We start from the raw sequence: 20,262 nt of genomic DNA, 5'->3' as shown, positions 1-20,262 counted from the left end.
ACACACTCTCTTCTCTACGAGCCTGTAAGCTTTTGGAAGAAAGGTTCAAAGCGTGCGTTTAAAGAGAAGAGCTTTCTTCTACCTCAACCTTGTCAGGAACAAATGTTTAGCAGTATGTGCTAACTGAGGGAATGAGTAAACTACATTTTAGCATGGTTCCTCTGAATGCAGTACTTACTGAGAGAGCCTATCCAAGTCAATACCAGGGATCTTCAAAAGTTCAACTAAGCTTTCAATCCATGTGCCAGTGAACTTTTAAAGTTTGTTGGCATGCTTACAGAGCATGGAGAGATCTCACTTCATGGGGAGACCTTAGCTGCATAGAAATGAGGGGACTGGCCCAGAGTCCCTGAGCACCCCACACTTCTGCCAGGCCTCAAGCACGCGTCTTCCTTTTGAATCTCTGCCACAGAACTCAGAGTGCGTGGCTCTACTGCCCATTCCATCCCGCTTTTTCATGGCGCAGGACTTGCTTAGGTTCCAACTTTCTTATCCAGTAGATGAGGATTCCTGGTATCCACCTGCTTGCCTCTGGCCACATTTGTGGATTGAGAGGAGAAGGATGCAGTTTATTTTTTAAATCGTTTTTGAAACCACATCCTCTGGCTAATGCCATGCCCTTCATCTTGGGGAGGACACATCTGCTGGCTGAGTAACCTTGGGAATCCCATACCAATGAGTGCATCCGTCAAGGCTGTCTTCTTTCCAGTGGCTGCCTCCCTCATCTTGGGTTCCAGCCTCCTGCTATTTCAGTTCATCTTCCCTGCCTCTTCGCTGCTGATGTTTGTTTTTAAGAAATTCACCCATCAGCTTACAAGCCTAAGTGAGCTGAATCTTAATGAGCCTGTCAAAATCATGGTTTTGTGTGTGTACATGTGTGTGTACGTGTGTTTTGCAGTAGGTCCTACTGAATGAACGACAGCTTCGGGCACTGAGGACATGATGGATGGATGCAGAGGTTGGAACCACCTCTGCAAGCATGGGGGAGGTGCCCTTCATTCCAGCTGCACAGCTGCAGGCAGGCGCTTGTGCTGGGGCTTGACGTTACCTATAGCTGTGCAGGCTCCTTCGCTTCATTAAGTGAAAATTAAGTTGTAAACAGCTCCAATAAGGGGGCAGGATCCGGGGAGGTGATGGATGGGTGACGGTATACAGGTCTAACCTAGTCTGTGAACGTTCTCGGGGCTTTGTAAAAACAGATTGGGAAATATAAACAGATAGGAAAAGGAACCTGGCTTGCTCTATTTAAGGAGCAGTGTCTATCTGCAGGATTAAGGAAGCCCATGCACGCTGTGGTGGCCAGTAGAATGTCTGGGCTCCTGTAATTGCATAGTGAATACAGGTGCATTTGATCAATCACATGAAAACTGTCACTCAGGCTAGGGTCAGGCCAACCAGTGAGACAAGCAGCTTCCTCAAGTGCCTTGGTTTGCCGGGTACTCGCAGCTGCATGTCACAAAGCAGGCTCATGGTGCAGTGGCTTCGAAGGCAGAAGAGGAGCCCAATGTTGACTGAGCTGGAGTGAATTTGGGGGGGAAAGCACAGATTTTACAAGCAACAAAGTCAAGTGTTGAAGGCAGATCTGCCAACCCAAACATCTGATGCTTTTTTTTTTTTTTTGAGGAATTTTAAAAGTAAAACTGAGCCAGGAAGTTTGGTTAAGTGAACCAAGTCATTTTTCCTGCTAAAATAATAAGAAAGGTTAACCTTTTCCAGATAGTGGAGACAGATGAGAAAAAGTACAAGGTGGCTGTATTATGCTTGGTAAAAAGTGAAAAAGGCCCTTGTTCTTTTTGACTCCAAATGCTTAGGGCACCTGAACGAGCCTTGGCCAATCACATGATCACCACTTTTAAGGCAAGTGGATGTCATTCTCTGATCTCTGAGTCGTGTGGCAGGAAAATGCAACACCGTGACTAAGATGTACTATGAACCAGTATTGTACTGAATGCAAAGCTAGGCATTGGTAGCTGTTAATCCCATATACCAGGTTTTGTTGGTATCCTGTTTCACAAGGCACAGAACTAGAGTTCAAGGATTGGAAGTGCAGTGACCTGGCTCCTACAGCGACTCAATGGCTGGAATGCTGTTCTGACCCATTTTTACCAGTTGCAGGCTCAATGGGGCAGCCCTCTGTGGAGACTCTGGGATCTGGGGCGGCGGGTTCCTTTCAGCAGCCTTCACTTTCTGCCAGAATCATCACAGAATCATTGTGCCTGGATGACTCAGCTGCCCATGTGTGGCACAATCCTTGGTCTTACAATAACAAATCCTCATTGTGAGTGCACATGCCTTGATGCCTCTGAACTTTGACCTCCAGAAACCAGAGTCTGCAGCCTTTTCCTCTGTTGGCCTTTGACCTCTCTGGAGGATGAGGATGAGTTGCTCTCACAGTTGACCATAAGGCTGCTCCCATAACAGACTGGTTTCCTGATCCAAGCCAGGTTTTAGCGATCTTACCTTCAGGTGTCGCCATTTCCCAGACACCTGCTCCAACCAAGCACATTGGCAGGTTGTAGAGATGAGGTTCCAGCCCTTCTTGGCCAGTTCTAGTCCTGACAAAGATCATGAGTGTGCATCCTTGGAGAACAGAGCACTGACGTAGTAACAAGGAGGGTCAGGGAAGAGGCAGAAGGCTCCAGAAGCATTTCAGACAGGCACTGACATGAACTGAGCTTTGGGAGAGGGGGCTGCGGTGGATACAGTCCTTACACCCCAGTTAAGACCCTAGATAATCAGACAGATGGCCACTCACCCTCACTCACACCAAGGATGAGACCAAGGAGCCTGTTCTCCACCGAGACCCACTCACAGGGCCCAGCCTGTGGTTTGACTGCTCGTTAAAGTCTCCTGATAAAATGGGAGCTGAGCGAAACCGGAAGAGTCTAGCTAGCGGCTGGAGAGTCCAAACTGATGCATCATCCAGCTGCCAACCACAGACGCTAATCATGAGCACTATAGTCACCTCACCAGTGAATGCCTCTCCCACTTGAGATATCAAAAGCCCCAGGCCTGGGAGAAAGGCTGCCATGTGCTCTTGACCGTCTGCTCCTCCCGTGGAAGAGATGTCAACACAGGTGGCTTTACTGACTTGTAATTGTAACTCGTTACTCTGTCAGGTGAAAACGAAGTTGAAGCAAGACACCCAAAAGCAATCAACAAGTAGTTGCTGAAGAAAAGCACAGTTCGACAAATGAACAAATAGATGGATGATATGAGCCACGGAGGCAGAAACAGTAGAGAAGCAGGTTTGGGGCTGGTGACAGAGTGAAACGATGGGTTTGATTTTACACATATGGTCACTGAAAGCTGTGGTACCCAGAATCGTCCCCCTTCCACTGAACATGTTTTGCCTTTTCTTCAGTCAGGCATGTGGGACAGCGTGCTCGGCCTAGTCCTGACACAGGATTACTAGCCACCCCACAAGCTTTAGCCAAGGACATACGAGCAGAAACTGTGCTAGCTCTGAATGGGAAGTGTAAGAGATGATATGACCTCACTTCTTTCTTACCCAGGCCCCAGAAGTGAGCCTCAAGGTAAATCCTGAATGCCTCTGCATGGGTACGGATCCCTGGAGACCAAGAATCCTGGGATGGATTCTGTGTAACAAACTGCTGTGTAACAAACTGACACACGGGAGCCAGAATGGCATGTGGCCTACATGGATGAAGACATGCACATATGGATGTGCCCGTATGTATGAAGGTCAGTGGGAGGTGGCTGGGGACAAAGACCACCAAGACCTATTGGCTACTTGGCCTATAGGTGTGACTTTAAAGGAGGATGGGAATGCCAGCTGCCTGTGTGCTGTCCACTGCCTCCTGCCCTGTTTCAGGCAGCCGGGTGACCTCTTGTTGTGCCCCCAAGTGGTGAGCACTGTGCACCCTCTTTCCCTCACCGCATCCTCTCCCTCCAAGTGAGCTGGTCTGACCATAGAGAGTGGAACGACAAAACTCCAGCAGAGCCTGACAGATCTGACACAGGTCACTATGTCAGCCATTTAGAAGCCGTGCGGCTTCATGGTACAAACTTCAAATTCTAACTGGCTTATATTAGAAATGCATGCTTTCATTAAAAAAAATAGAAGAAAGAAAAAGAAAAGGAAAGAAGATAAGACAGAGAACATGAGAAGAGAAACAAAGAGAAACTGACTCCGACAATCAGGATAGGCAGACGGGGGCTTACCTGTGTTGTAGCCCCTCCCCAGGGCTGGCCACGGGCGGTGATTTTTCCACAGGTTTCCAAGGTACCAATCACTCTGGTTCTCCACCAAGCCCAGGGCCTGCTGACCTGCAACATACAGAGAATGCAAAAGGCTTACTCTTGACACTAAGCTACATGAAGCTGCATTCAAAAGCAGTGTTTACTTAATTCACTTACATTTATTTCGTGCAGTGCCAACCCTGATCTAAGTGTGCAACTTGCACTAACACATTTAATTATCACCATTAGGATCTGCACGGTAACCTAGCACGGTAGCAAAGTCCTCGCCTTGCACGTGCTGAGATCCCACGTGGACACCAGTTAGTCTCCCGGCTGTTCTACTTCCCATCCAGTTCCCTGCTTGTGACCTGGGAAAGCCATCAAAGATGGCCCAAAATCTTGGGACCCTGTATCCACTGAAAAACCTGGAAAAAGCTCCTGGCTTTGGATCAGTTCAGGCTTTGGATCAGCTCAGCTCTGGCCCTTGTGGCCACTTGGGGAGCGAACCAAGGCAAGGAAGATCTTTCTCTGTCTCCTCTCTGTAGATCTGATTTTCCAACAAAAATAAATAGATCTTTTTAAAAAATACACAGTAAGAAATATTATTAAAAAATAATTTTCAGAGCCTAACTGCTGAAGTCCTCGCCTAGAATCTCATATGGCCACTGGCTCTAATCCTGGCAGCCTTGCTTCCCATTGAGCTAGCTGCTTGGACCTGGGAAACCAGTCAAGGATGGCCCAAAGCCTTGGAATCCTGCATCCACATGGGAGACCCAGAAGAGACTCCTGGTTTCGGATTGGTGCAGCTCCAGCTGTTGCTGTCACCTGGGGAGTGGGTTGGTGGATGGAAGATCTTCCTGTCTGTCTCTCCTCCTCTCTGTAATCTTTCCAATAAAAATAAACGAATCTTTAAAAAAAAAAAAAACATTTTCAGGGACTGGCATGGTAGCCTGGCAGCTAAAGTCCTAGCCTTGTATGTAATGGGATCCCATATGGATGCCGGTTTGTATCCTAGCAGTCCTGCTTATGCCCTGGGAAGGCAGTTGAAGACGGCCTGAAGCCTTGGGACCCTGCACCCATGTGAGAGACCTCGAAGAGGTTCCAGGCTCTCGGCTTTGGATCAGCTCAGCTCCAGCCGTTGTGGTCGCTTGGGGAATGAATCATCGGATGGAAGATCTTCTCTGTCTCTCCTCTCTGTATATCTGACTTTCAAATAAAAAATAATAATAAAATAAATCTTAAAAAAAGAATTTTCACCAGTAGGCTGCCTTTTTAAAAATATTTATTTATTTATTTGAACGTCAGGGTTACAGAGAAAAATGGAGAGGCAGAGAGAGAGAGAGAGAGAGCGCGAGAGCGAGATATGTTCCATCTGCTGTTTCACTGCCCAGATGGCTGCAACTGGGACTGGGCTGGACCAAAGCCAGGAAGCAGGGGCTTCATCCACACCTCCAACATAGGTGGCAGGAGCCCAAGCAGTTGGGCCATCTTCCAGGGCTTTCCCAGCATCAGTAGGGGGCAAACAGGAAACAAACTGGCACCACATGAAATGCTGGCATTGCCCGTGGTAGCTTTACCCCTTCGCCACAAGGCTGGCCCCTAGATTGTCATTTTTATTAGCCCCATTTTTCAGAGAAGAAGTGGAGGGTTGGAGCAGTCAAATAAGTTGCCCAAGGTTATCCAGTTAATCTGTGCAAGTGAGAACTGCAAATCATTCATTCATATATTAATTCCCTAACGCAGGGGACTCATATTCACGAATACACTATTCTTCCAATTCTAATATTTCTCACTGTCTATTCCAATTCTAATATTTCCCTCTCTAAATTAATTTCTGAGCACAGACTAAGAGTGCTTGTTGAGCTGAGAGCCTGAGGAGAAGAGCTACCCCCCGATCACTTTTCTCATCATCTCTGCTCTTGGGCTCGCTGCTTCCTCGGCACACTGTCATCTGTCCGCCACCACCAGGTTAACAGGAGTGCTGGCAGGCACGCCTGCTGCTCTGCTCCTACATGTGGGCTCTGACACTGCCCTTGGTCTCTGGTGTACCACAGTACCCCAGGGGACTCAGGTTTATAGGCGATCTCTCAGGGCATGCAGGACCCTGACACACGGGGGAACATCTCTAAGCTTGCCATGTAGGGTTCCAGATTCATCCAGCGACCTCAGGACAACGTCAGCCTGCTGCTTGTAGAAGGTATTCTCCTGGACTCAACACCATTTTACAGACTAGGAAACCAGGGCTCACAAAGGGTGGGTGATGAAGGTAGGACAGGACTCTGCCTTCATCTGACACCCAGATGCTTTCCAGTGTCTCAAGGCATTGTTCGTCACTAAGGCAGTGCGCATTGAAGGCAAGAGTTACAAATCCCTATTTCACAGAAAGGGACATTGACCCCCAGGAAGTTTAACTAACTTGCTGAAGATGATAAAACCAACAACCATCGTCTTCCATGCCAGATAGTTAGCATCTGCAACTAAACTCAGATTGCCGGCCATTCTGAGAAAGAATATTCCTGACCAATGAAAGCCCAGCGGCATGCTAAGGAAACACAGCAGTGCTCCTGGAACACCATGCTGGGTGACAGAGAACCTCCTCAGGACGGTGACAGCTCCCTAAAATGATGGTGTGTGGGTTTGGTGTAATTTATTTGATCAATTTTTCGAGCACCTATCTAAATCATCACTCCAGCACAAATACATAAATTAGAGGCATGGGAAAAAATACTACCATATACTTTGTCATTGAATGTGATCACATCACAAACTTGTAGAATCCATCAAACAAATAAACAAAACCACATCACCCACTCAGGGAGTGTAAAAGCCAATCAATTCCATATGCAACAAGCTTGGGACGTTTGTGCAAAAACAATTAGATATGAGAGGCATGCCCTTTGTAGAGGAAGCTGTGTGCTGCGTTCCCATGCTGTGACCCAGCAGGAGAGCTCATTTAACAACCACACACTGAGAGCCTGTTGCAATGCATAAGTAAGGTCCCTGGGGAAGATGGTTCACCAGCAGTAAGGACCTGAGGTTGCCATCAGTGTATTTTGGAATGAGAGAGTGGCACATCTCAGACTTGACAAAAGGGAGAATGGTCATTGACTGATCAAGGCAGTCACTTAGAACTTAACAGAAAAGTCACCTTCAGGTTTTTTGCAGTATGGCATCTCACGCATTCTGTTTTGCCTTAATCCATGTCTTTGAACAAATGCCCTAATGGACAAACAAAAATGTTTACAGTTCTGTTGCTTGGGTTCACACCTCTGTCTTGCCCTGTATCAGGGACTGCCCTTGCTTCATGCCAATCCCCAGGCATAACCCATCCCCGGCACCAAGTTCCCTAGGAATAGCCCTGAGTCTAAACTACGATAACATCTTAATTTCCCCACTAGGTAGAAGACTTCTCTTTAGTCTTCCCACCAATACTTCTGCCATGGACTGAATTATACCCTTTTCCAGGACAGACTGGTTGGTATTCAGGCATCCTCACATCTCATGGGAAGTATCCATTTCCTAGATTAGCCCGAGAGTCTCAAACACATAGTAAGTGTTCAGTGTCTGCTCAGTATGCAATGTCTGGTAGATCAATCTCCCTAGTTTGCAGACATCTGCCAAGCTCAATGCTTGCTGGTGGTCCCCCTGTTTCTACAATCAAAAATCATTTTATTCTTTCCTGTTCACCATGAGAGCTTCCTCCATCCACCTTTGGGGACCCAGGCATCTTGCCTCCCCTGCCTGGAAAACTTGCAAAGATGGGAAATGCCACTAGAGAACTGCATCCATGCAGGGATGCTCTGCTGAGAAGCTGACTCCGAGATGTTCATCTCCAAAGAAGGAATTCATTCACCACCTTATCTTGGGTCACATTATCCCTTAGAACAACACTCTGATTCCTGTTCTATTTGTACCTGGGTTCTATTTTGGCACATACATCCGGAGTAAACAAAAGTAAAAATAAACAACCAAAAATAATAATTAAAAAAAAAACCCAACACCCCTAATGAGCAACAGGATTGTTGTAATTTTAGTACTCACTGGTTGGGTATGCAACCAGTCACCTTGCCTTTAGGTTGGATGGATGTTCATGACTAATACAATAGTGAGGAGAAGCATCTGGATGAGATTCCTCAACAGTGCTGCCAGGCTTTGCGTGTGGGCCTGTGGGTCTCCTGAGCTCACTGCATCCCTCTGCCCATAAAGCTCTTTGCATGCAGGAAACCAGTTTGTAGGAGATGGTGCAGAGGTGTACATTCTGCAATTCGACTGTGGGTTTCCAATTCCTGGCCTTCCCACTATGAAATTGTATAGCCTTGAGAGCATAACTCAGCCTCTTTCTGCCTTGGTATCCAGCTCCTATGGCTGCTGGGCCTTCCCACAGTCTATGTGAAGGCTGTGAAGGCTGGTGTCTAGGAACAGAGGCAGCATGAGCACACCTGGCCCGTTCCAGATATGGGCTGTGGGCCAAGTGCTTCAGAAACATCTGGGGTTGTTCTTAAAAGTCCAGGTTCCTGGGCCTTTCTTCCTAGAAAGTGAATTATCAGTAATGAGGTATTCAGGCCAGACTTTCTGGGTTTCTGACTTCTAGCCCCACCCTTCTCTTGCCCCTGGGTAACTCTGAGAGATGTTTAGGTAGCTTTGCCTCTTCCTCCTGCCCTTTCCCTGGAGCCCATGCACCAACAGACACAGCTCTTCAACTGGCTCTTCTTTGCATGCAGATTTACAGGGCAGTGTCAGTGAGACCGTCCAGCAGTCCCTGTGACTGGGTGGGCGACTGAGACGTTAATGTTAGGCATGTCAAAGGGAAGTTCTTCAATTTCACCTTCATCTGCAAAACATGGTGACACTCTGATCTCACTCCTTGATCTATTTAGCACCTGGATAATATATCATACATTAATCACTCATAACTCAACACTTCTGCATATTTATTCTGGCCATGGTGTCTATTCAGATGCATTTAAAAATCCCGACTCCCCAGGCAATTTAGATGTACTTGCAAGGATACATTTATGTGGTGCTCACACCACTCTCAGACCAGCAGACTTCAAGTTCGTCTGCAAGGACAAAGCCAGAGGGCCTGGGTTCTAGTCCTGGCTCCTCTAGCACAGTAAACAAACTGTACACATGTTAGAATCCGGAATTCTTCTAGCTCCAAGTTCATTTGTGAAAGGGAAGTTATTTGCTTTTTCAAACATTACCAATAAAGGTACCCAGAAGAATGCAAAAGTACAGATATTTATTTTGATTACCTGTCTTCTGCCTCATCTGCCTGAACCTTTAGTCTGCCGGCACCATGGTTCAGCACTTCACCATGGCTCTAACTCAGCCAGGGAATCAAAAACAAATAAAACATACTTCTTGCCCTAGAGGCAGCCAGAAAAGGAGAAAAAGATAATCAGTTACAAAGCACTGTGATACCTAGGGTGACAGAAACGCCGATATGCTGGGCACATGGCAAGCAGGGGATGGCCAATTCCATAGCTGATTACATAGCACGGGAGGTGGGGAGCAGCAGGTGACACCTGCTCCATTTAAAGTGTTTGTCCTCTGCAGCGCCCCTCCAGCACAGATGAGAACACTCCCAAGCTTCCCCCAAATGTTGCCCTGTTATTCTATATATTTTAATGGTACATCTGTGTGTGTGTGTGTGTGACAGAGAGAGAGAGAGAGAGAGAGAGAAGTCTCACTCGCAGGTTCATTCCCCACATATCCACACCAGCCAAGGTTGGGCCAAGCCAAGTCAGGGGTCAGGAACTCCACCCAGATCTCCTGCTTGAAAACAGGCAAGTTCTTGAGTCATCAGATCAGTCACTGCCTCCTGGGATGTGCCTTAGCAGGAAGCTAGAATGTGGAGCAGAGCAGGGATGCAAACCCAGGGATGGGGGCATTGTCATGAATATCTTACCACTAGGTCCCACATGGGTCCTTTCCCAAGCAACAAACACCCTTCTGTGCTCTGTTGATGGCAGGAAGGAGACAGGTCACCTCTGATAGCTCTGTATTCTTCACTCACCAGTCTGTGGCATCTCAATGCTAGTCTGTAGAGTATCAAGTTTAAGGGCTCAACCTTGACAGTACCAGCACAACCTCAGCCTGACAGCTCATTAAGAACCAAAACCCCAGGGGGATCTTTCTTGGGGAGAAGTCAGACACGGGTCACCACAGTGTGCTGACTTACTCAGCATTCTGCACCGCCAGCCTCGTCTCCTTAGGAGTTATTACAATAAAACACCGAGACTAACAGAAAAGGCTTTGTCATTGTTTTCTGTGCTGGCCCTGTGGTTATGATTAAGTGCGCTGTTCTCCGTCTTCCTTACTCTAGGCACAAATTAACTTATGAAAATGAAGCTGTCTTCTCTGCTTATTCATACATCACCACTAACAGCCAGACAAGAGTGAACAAGCTTGCTATTCTGCTGGGGCACCAGTGCCGGTGTCACCAGCCAGCAGACGGATAACTCCGGGCTGGGAACTCCCTCTCTCCCTCCTGCTGCTGCTTTTGGTCCCCAGCACAGCTCCTGCTGTTCAGAGGGTGAGAACCAAGGAGCAGACCAGGGAGGTATTTCCGTGGATGTTCCTGGTGTGAATGTAGGCATGACACTTCAGAAAGACAAAAGATTGGGTTTAAAAAGTTCATAATAAAATCTACCCACTACGTTCAAGAACAAACATGCAGGTCAATTCAGACAGGCAAATACCCAGCCCGTCGTGGGTGTCCACTAACTGCCCTTCTCTCCCTCTCTGTTGTGATGGTTGCTGTTCTCAATGCTAAGGTTTTCCCACCCAAGTGCTGACACTGGCTGCATACACTTGACTCTGTGCAATCCGGCCCTAGAGCCGTTCATCTCTGTGCTGCTGCCCCTTGCCCCATCCCATCACATCCTTTTATACCTTTTGCTTCTGTGACCACTGGCTCGCTCTGAACACACTTGCCTTGCCTCCTTCATGTAGCTCTTTCCTCTGCCTTGCCTCAGAGTCAGATGCTGACTGATCCCATGCTCGGTTCCCTTCTTGCTCTACATTTTATTGGCAAACGATGGGTTCTGTATCAATGGCTTCAAACAGCAGCAATGATAGATAGTCACTGATCTCTACTCCTAGCTCAGACCAAGAACCTCTTAACCTTCAAATCCCTCTACAAGCTCACCACCTTCATTTAGCTGGCCCTCAACGATTTTCAACACAAGCTCAAAGACTGAGGGCTAATCCCTTCAACTCAAGACCGAATCCACGATCTTCATCTCCTAAGCGTGGTGTGAGCTCTGGCTATTGTTCTGATTGGAAGGATCAAACTCTAACTTGTCAATAAAGCTAGAAACCTATGAGTCAATGCTGCCACTTTCTTTCCCTCATGTTCATAAACTTATCATAACCAAATCCACAGCTTTACCTAAGGTATATTTCCCAAAGTCATGCGGCCCCTTGTTCTACCATGTCCTCACCATTTCACTCTGCAAGGTTTACTTCACAGTTCTGTACCTGGCCACCTTTCCCTCGGGACAGTTCCTTAACATTCCATTCTGCTTACCCAGCCTTAGACATATTTTGAGAGTGTACATTGTGATGATTTTGTTTTTCGGATGCTTAAAAATGCTCCTGGGGGTGGGGAAGCACCGTGGCATAGCACGTTATGTTGTGTCTGTGGTGCTGCCATCCCATATGGGTGTCTGTGTTATGGCTGCTCCACCTCGGATCCAGCTCCCTGATAATGTGCCTGGAAAGGCAGCAGAAGATGACTCAGGTTCTTGGGCCCCTGCACCCATGCTGGAGACCTGAAGCTCCTAACCCCGGTTGTTGTGGACATTTGAGGAATGAACCAATAGATGGAAGAACTCTGTCACCCCCTTCCTCCCTACCCATCTCTGTCTCTCCCTTTCTCCCTGTAACACTACCTTTCAAATAAATTTAAAAAAATGCTCCTGGGGTCAAAGCAGAGTTTTGACAGATACACAGATGTATGAATAGATGAATGAATTAAAAGGAAATGTGACCCACAACCCACCATCCTAGCCCATTTGGAAAGTAATAAGCACCATCTCAACAGAGTCAAAGTAGGTATGTACTAGTCAACCTCTCTGGTTAAGCCCCAGGAGCAGGTGGCTCTAGCCCTGACCTGTATGATGCTTACAGCGCTGTCTCCCTTTTCCAGCTGAAAATCTCCTGGGTGCCCACAGGGATGTCTACCCGCCACAGCTGCATTTTAAACTAGCTGCAGGTACCTCACTAGGTGAGCACCAGAACGTTAAAAACAGAGGCTGTCCAGAGTACAGATTCCAACAATGCCCTCCCAACCTCATACTTATTCTAACAAGCTAATTTAAAATAAAAAAGCCTCTAATGGTACCTATCATTCCATGTGTCTTAGTACAGGATATCTATAATAAGAAAAGCATACAGTGTCACATTGCTGTTTCTTAAACATCCTCTAACGTCAGCTGTGTGGCCGCAGGTTCCCCTGGCCAGCCATCCGTAGAATAATAGAGCATCTCTGAGGAGATGCACACAACATCCCGAAAAGCTTGAAAACGGCCGCTTCTGAACCTGCATGTTCACAGCTTTTGGAGCTCAGCGCACTCCAATATCCCAGACACATGGGCTGGCTGTGAAGAGCTGAATGAACATTCTGGAACCACCTTGTTCTACAGATGGCACAAAGCAAGGGGGCTGTTTACGGGTACAGGCAGTGAAGAACTAGGGCTTCCACTCAGACATTCAGCTTGGGGCTTCCTCAGTGCAGCTCAAGTCTGAGCGCCATCTTTTCTGTTTGATCTTTAATACGGTCCATACCTAGCTAGTTGACCTTGGTTAAATGTGCTAATTGTTTGTTGTCCTCATGTATAAAATGGTTAATGGCATGGACTTTTGGGGGTTTTAAAATATATGTATTTTTAAAGATTTTACTTATATATTTAAAAGAGTTAACATGAGGGGGAGGGAGGGAGGGAGGGAGGAAGGAAAAGAGGGAAGGGGGAGAGAGACAGAGGGGGGAGACAGAGAGAGAGAGAGAGAGAGAAAGAGAGAGAGAGAGAGAGGTTGATTTCTATCTGTGGGTTTACCATCCAGAAGTCTGTCAACGGCCAGGGCAGAGCCAGGCTGAAGCCAGGAGATAGAAGCCATATCTGAGTCTCCCACAGGATATAAAAGCCCGACACTTGGGCCATCTGCTGCTCTTCCCAGGCCACTAGCAAGCAGCTGGGTCAGAAGTGGGGTAGCTGGTACAAGAACCAGCACTCCCATGGGATACCAGTACCACAGGCAGTGGTTTTAACCACAACACAGCTACTCTGGTGCCTAAAAATATTTTTTTCCAAGTTTATGTATTTTATTTATCCCAAACGGGGGGAAGGCATATGGAGCTATCATTTGCTGGTTTGTTTCCCAAATGTCTCTAACAGCTCTGACTGGGTCAGGCGCAAATCAGGAGCTGGAAAACTCATCTGAGTCTCCCATGTGAGTGGCAGGGACCAAAGTACTTGAGCCAATATCAGGTGTCTCCCAAGACATATGAATAGGAAGCAGGAGAGGAAGAAGAGCCAGTGGTTCACCCCAGGCACACCAGTACGGAATGAGGGCAGATTTATGTGTCCTGGGTGTATACTAATTTCCCCTGGGATGGAATCCAGATACTTGAGTTAATCATTACTCACTTTGTCCCCTTGGGCTTCAGTTACTTGACAAAGCACTTTCACATTCCATTTTTTTCACCAGTCCACTTTGAGTGCATTTAAAGTCAGCAAAATTTTTTTATTATTTCACTTTCTTGATGATAAAAACTGTATACTGGATGTATAGATTATGGATGGATGGACAGAAGGATGATAAATGGATGAATGACCTGTTGCGGCTCAGGGCTAATCCCTTCTAAGAGGAATTAGAATTTGTGTCACTCCTGCAGGGTAGAATTAGGCCGCAGTGCAGATTAAAGCAGGATAGATTTGGGGGCAGGTAGGTGGCCTGGAGGTTAAGACCCTCACATCCCATATCAGAGTGCTTGGATTTCAGTCCCAGCTTTGTTCTCAAATATACTTCCTATTAATATGGACCTTTGATGGCAGCAGGTGATGGTTTAAGTGCTTGGGTCCCTGCCACCTCCACGGAGACTTGGATTGGAATCCTGGCTCCCAGCTTCAGTATGACTTGGCCCTGGCTAGCGTGGGCATTTGGGAGAATAAGCCAGTAACTGGGAGATCTCTCAAATAAATAAGTAAGGTTTAAAGGATGATATATTTTTCATTATTGTAACCAAAGCTGTAAGTAGGCATCAGAGTTCATCCCAACAAATAGGAGTAGTTTGTCACGGGAGAAGCTTTCAACCACTGAATGGCTCTGGAAGATTCTATGGGGTTAGCCTGCAAGTGGAGGGGATTTACTGAGCTCCTCTACTCTGCCCTAGGCTCCAGTGGTTTGGCTGTCACTCTCCAGGCTCCATCTCCAGTCTCCAAACCAAAGCAGATTCTCCCAGGGTGGGGCCTGGAAAGTTCTTTCTAATAGCCTTCTTCACTCAGGTGCATGGTAGGCTGGCCATCTCCAGGAGTGGGCAGGTACCCAGGATGCATGCCTGGGGAGGGCGATCCTGCATGGAGCAGAACCCTGGCACCGATCATCTCCCCTCCAACCTGTGGATAAGATCTCAAAGCCAGAGACGAGTTTCCCCAACATCCTTGTGAGTTGGACAGTCCCCAGTCATGTTCTTCTGTCTGTTCTTGCAGGCAGCTAGCTGCCTGGGAGGGTGGCTTGCAGCTCTCAGGGCGACTCGCTCTCCCTGAGCACTAGCCCAGGCCCTGAGGCAGGGACTTGCCATACATCCCCGCAGCAAGGCTCTACGGTGACCTCTCGGAAAGGGACACTGAGCTTTGCAGAGGTAAAGCCACTTGGCAGGGTGCAGTGGGGGAGGGACTGCTGAAGTACTTGCATCCCCATCTCTGCCGAGAAATAAAAACCCACATTTACACCACAACTCTGTTACGAATAATCTCCAGAGTTTCTCTGCCCCATGGGAAAGGCCACAGCTCCAGAGGACACAGAACATGGGTAACAAGGCTGGTTAGGGCCTAATGGACCAACCGCCTGCCCACCTGACTCCTAGGCGCCTGTGTATCCTGCCAAGTGGGAGGCAGGTCAGGTTCCGGGACACTCGGGTGGCCATTTCTTTTCTCCTTAATCCCAGGGTACTGGGCTGGGAGCGCAGCCCACACAGGGGCACCCAGGGAGAACAGAGAAGCAAGGCCTAATAGGCAGAATGCAGTCAGCAACACAGAGGAGGAACACATCACCACAGAAACTTAGCCGGCAGGTGAAAAACTCCTGCTCAGTCTCAAACACAGACTTTTCTCTTCTTCGTCCTGTGATCTTCAGAAATGGGAGAGATTGGGAGAGAAACGCAGAGCTCCTGGGCTCCGTTCCAAGAGGCTGTCATCACACCCGAATCCCAGGGTGCAGGCTGCTGTCTCCTCCCAGACAGGACCCTGCCATGAAAGCAGGGCTGGCCTGGGTCCAGCACCAACCTCTGCTCCTGTCTCAAAAAAACATTTATTTTTTTTTTTGAAAGGCAAGTTTACAGAGAGAGAGAGAAGAGACAGAATCTTTTATCTACTGGTTTACTCCCCAAATGAGTGCAAGACCTTCCATTTCTGATGAAGACTGAATGGAAACACTCAAGTGCATGGTTTAAAAAGACAATTCTGTCTGGAAAGGTCAGAGCTGTGGGGGCAGGCAGAGTGGGCCCAGTCAAGGGAGGGGGCATAACTGACCATGTGCATGGCTAGCACCACTAACTACAGAATGCTTGGCTGGAAAACGTCTCTACAAGGTGGTGAAGCTGCTCTCAAATTTCACTTTGTCATTTGTTTCTTTAGCCATTCACCTGTTCATCTATTTACCCATTCATCTACTGGTCCATGATATAATGATTACTTATTGTCAACTATATGCTGGGCATTGTTCTTAGTCCTATGTTAAGCATGTACACACATGCACACACACACCACACACACACTCTTGTCTCATGGTCACTTTCAATTCTTTGGGGCAGCCAGAACACAAGTGGACCCAAGATCAAATGATAAGTGGCAACAAGAGATGGCACACGGGAGGGGAGGTGGTAAAGAAGTCAAGTCAGAAGGTCACACAGTGATTTGGCAGAGTAACTTTCCAGTGCCACCAAAGCAAGGACACAGTGCCAACTCTGGGCAGAGGAGGAAGGCTGCCTACAAGCAGCCCCAGCCCTTGGCTCAGAGATTTAGGAATTCAAGCGGGAGCTCTCTAAAGATGGCGGCAGCTTTCTCATCATTTTTTTCCCTTAGTTAACTAGTGCATATCAGAGCTCACAGAATGCTCATCTCTTTTTGACCCACCGATGGTTTGCCAGGAGCCCAGCAGAGAGGAGGCCCTGGGTGGGTGGTTACTGTCTGATATGAAGGGAACTGAGAAACCACAGAACATCTGAGCCACGCACCTAGGCCTGTCAAAAGGGCCACGGTTGGCACCTTGCTTCCCCAGAGGCCAGCAGCATTTTATAAAACTCAACCGTACTTGCATGTGGCAGTGCTGCCAAGGACCCCAACCACTGCAGCATGCCCAGACACTTCACTCATACCACCAGGGAGAGGGGTCTTTCAAAATCAACAGAAGGATGAAGAAGATTCCACCAAAAACAGGTGACATATTTTCTTTAGGACCTGAAAAATTCTCTGATGGGCTAAGTTGACCTTTTTTCCCCCTTTGGTGACCAGGAAACTCAAGAGCTCAACTTTCAAAATTATGAATATAAGCATCCCTCGTTGAGCACCATCCCAGGCTGTTTGGACTGAACCACACTTAACATGGATGAAGCATGTAGGACAATGAAATGGACTAGGTTCCAAGCATGCAGTCAGCTAATGTCTGCCCCAGTCCCTCGTCCCATTGGCAACCATCCTGCCCACGACTGAGCACTTAGAGATGCACCTGCCCACAGCTTGCTAGGAGCAGCATCTGCTATGTCTACACATCTCTCCTTCCTCCAAGTGAGCTGTGCCCTCACCAAGTACTCCAGTTGTTCTCAGCTGTTCGTGCCAGTTCCTGCTGCTGCTGCAACAGAAAGCACTTGGTAAATAGTTTATAAATCTATTAATTAAGAGGGTAGAAAGATAGTCTTTTGTCTGAAAACGAAGGGCAATTCTTAAGATTCGTCAATGGTGATATGCTGAAACAAGGCTGCTGTGTGACAGACAGCTTAGAAAGGTAGCAAAGAAAAACATCTCATCCTAATCTGCATTCCTGTGTTTCAATAGGTTTTTAAAAACTCAAAGTCGCTGAAAGTACAGACCGCACTCTGGTGCAAGCTATGCCAGCGATGGGACACAGGACTTCCCATGAGCTGATTACAGCCTCAAAGGGAAGGCAGCGTCTTCACATTAGCCCCCAGCTACAGCCATGCACCCTTCACATGGCAATGGTGGGTTTGTACGTTTTCTCCTTCATGGTGGCCTGTCTTATGATCGAGCAATAGCAAGGGACAGCATTGGAAACAAGCAACAACAATCACTACAGAAACGCATTCAGGGCCAGCACAGCTGCTTTGAGACTTGGCGCTCCAGGTCTCCAATTCAGCGAAAAGACACTTCCACAAAATGATCCCAAAGGACCCAGAGTGTGGACACCTTAGGATTCTGTGGCGACTGCTGATCTCACAGCTGCTGTAACTCTGGGCGCAGTCACCCACCCCGGCTGGACCCATGATCTCCCCTAGGATTTGAGGACTCTGCCCTACTTCATCTGCCGAACCCATATTTGCCATTCTGTGCACTCTGATTCTCCCCCCCACATCCCCGCCGCTCCCGAGACCAGGCAGTCCTTCACAGTTGAGAAACAAAGTTCTTGGGGTGTATGTGCTTCAGTTTTGATGCTTAATCAAAGTGTGAAACGGCTTTAAACATCTTACAAATCCCTTTTGCTTTTTGCCTTTGTGCTTGATCTCCTCCATTTCGATTAACTTTCTACTGAAGTGTCATTGCAGGAAAGCCATCCCAGAAATGGCAGGAACCTGTTCTAAATGCAACCTTTCAGCTCCTGTGAGATTCTAATTCCCTTCCACTTATGCAGCTTCTGACTGCTGGTGACCCAGTAACTGAGGTGTAAGTCTCCTGGTGGTGACTCATTCTAGAGAGCTTGCTCGTGGGGGCAGCTGCAGCACTGAGCTAATAGGACTCAACAAGTCACCTCGTCACCTTCTGCAGAGATGCCACCATGTGCCAGGTGTGAATGGAAAAGCTCCAGAGAGCCGGGGAGCAGGAGCTGTGATCTCATCAAGCACATTTCCACATTGCTCAAAGCCGGACTGGGCAGGGGCACCTTGATCTCCAGTGCTGCAGTCGCAGGCTTGTGTGCCAGGGGGACTGTGTGCCAACCTTCTCCTCCCCTGACAGATGCTGGTGGCTTGCACAACACCACTGAAGATTTAAGGACACTTGTGCCTATGAAAGGTGCTTAAGTCTCCATGGGTGATTTATGCATTACCCAATAAATAGTCTATGAGCATGTGTAAAGTGTAATGGATGGTTCTTGTTAAACAAAAACTGAATATATCTGCTGGCCTCAGATACTTTATGGAAGTACAGGACAGACAAAAGATGGTATCAAGTGCACCATAGTTGGAAAGAAAGAGAAAGAGAGAGAATGATAAGGAGAGAGAGAGAAATATGCTTTTTAACTCTCACAATGCCTGAAATAGCCCATCAACCGAGGCTAGGCTGAGCCAAAGCGGGGACATGGAAACTCAACCCAGGTCTCCCGTACAGTGGATTCCAGCTCCTTGAGGCCATCGCCTGCTGGATGTGAGAGCAGAGCCAAGGCTCAAACCCAGGCACTTTGAAAGTAGATGTGGTGTCTGAACTGCTATCTTCATTGCCAAATACCTGCCCCCGAGCTGTCAACTTTCACAGTTATTATCAGATGCTAAATCTAACAACAAAAAGCGAGCTCAGCCTATGGAAATAGGAGTCCATTTTTTAAAAATACATTTTTTCAGATTTACATTTTTTTGAAAGGCAAATCAGATTTAGGAAAGAAGGAGAGACAAAAAGATATCTACTGGTTCGCTCTCCAAATGGCTGCAATGGCTGGAGCTGAGCTTATCCAAAGCCAGGAGCCAGAGGCTTCTTCCAAGTCTCCCAAATGGGTGCAGGGTCCCAAGGCTTTGGGTCATTCTTTACTGCTTCCCGAGGCCACAGGAATGAAACTGGATGGGAAGCAGGGCATCTAGGACACAGATTGGTGCCTGCATGGGATCCTTGCTTGCAAAGTGAGGATTTAGCCATTGAGCCTTCGCACCTGGACCCAGAAGTGCGATCATGAGTTTTGAGTTCTTTTTGCTAAACAAAACATCACGAAAACAATTTCTCCCCCATCTATCTCTTAAGGTTTTTTTTTTTAAATTTATTTATTTATTTTATTACAAAGTCAGATATACTGAGAGGAGGAGAGACAGAGAGGAAGTGGAGCTGCCGGGATTAGAACCAGCGGCCATATGGGATCAAGGCGAGGACCTTAGCCACTAGGCTACGCCGCCAAGCCCTATTTCTTAAGGTTTTAAAAAATCACATCAGTTAAAGATGATGAACAAACGGGGCGGGTGTTTTGGTGGCCAATAACGGTACTAGTTCCTATTTGGGCTGGCCCACGTCCAATCCAGTTTCCTGTTAATGCCATGAGAAAAAGCAGTGGAAGATGGCACAAGTGTTTGGGCCACTGCCGTTGATGTGGGAGACCCAGACGAAGCACCTGACTGCAGCCTGGCCCATCTCTAGCTGTTGTAGTCATCTGAGGAGTGAGTCAACAGATGGAGGTTCTCTGTGCGTGTAAATACAAGAATAAAATATTTAAGAATGGTGATAAACAGAACTATCCACTCTATACTAAGTATTACATAGGCCGTTTATACTCTAACCTTAGAAGACAGACACTCTTGCCATCACTTTGACAGGACAGGAAACCTGAACTCAGAGACCCCGAAAGCCTTCACCCATAGTCATACTACTGGCAAGTCACAGGCTTGGATCTATATCGGGTTTCCTT

At 47.5% G+C, this 20,262-nt stretch overlaps 1 protein-coding gene across 5 annotated transcripts in view; it reads right to left on the bottom strand.

Moving 5' to 3' along the window:
• LARGE1 (LARGE xylosyl- and glucuronyltransferase 1) overlaps positions 1-20,262 on the bottom strand; it is a 460,854-nt gene that overhangs the window by 90,915 nt on the left and 349,677 nt on the right. For all 5 annotated transcript variants that reach the window (XM_058673507.1, XM_058673505.1, XM_004589562.3 and 2 more), the window contains one exon: positions 4,186-4,290. In XM_058673507.1, the coding sequence (XP_058529490.1) occupies positions 4,186-4,290 (105 nt within the window). The remainder of the gene's footprint in view (positions 1-4,185; positions 4,291-20,262) is intronic.

Source organism: Ochotona princeps, chromosome 15, assembly GCF_030435755.1.
Source record: "Ochotona princeps isolate mOchPri1 chromosome 15, mOchPri1.hap1, whole genome shotgun sequence".
In the NCBI taxonomy this organism is placed as follows: domain Eukaryota; kingdom Metazoa; phylum Chordata; class Mammalia; order Lagomorpha; family Ochotonidae; genus Ochotona; species Ochotona princeps.
The sequence above is the reverse complement of the archived record's forward strand: the minus strand, read 5'-3'. Positions and strand labels throughout refer to the sequence as shown.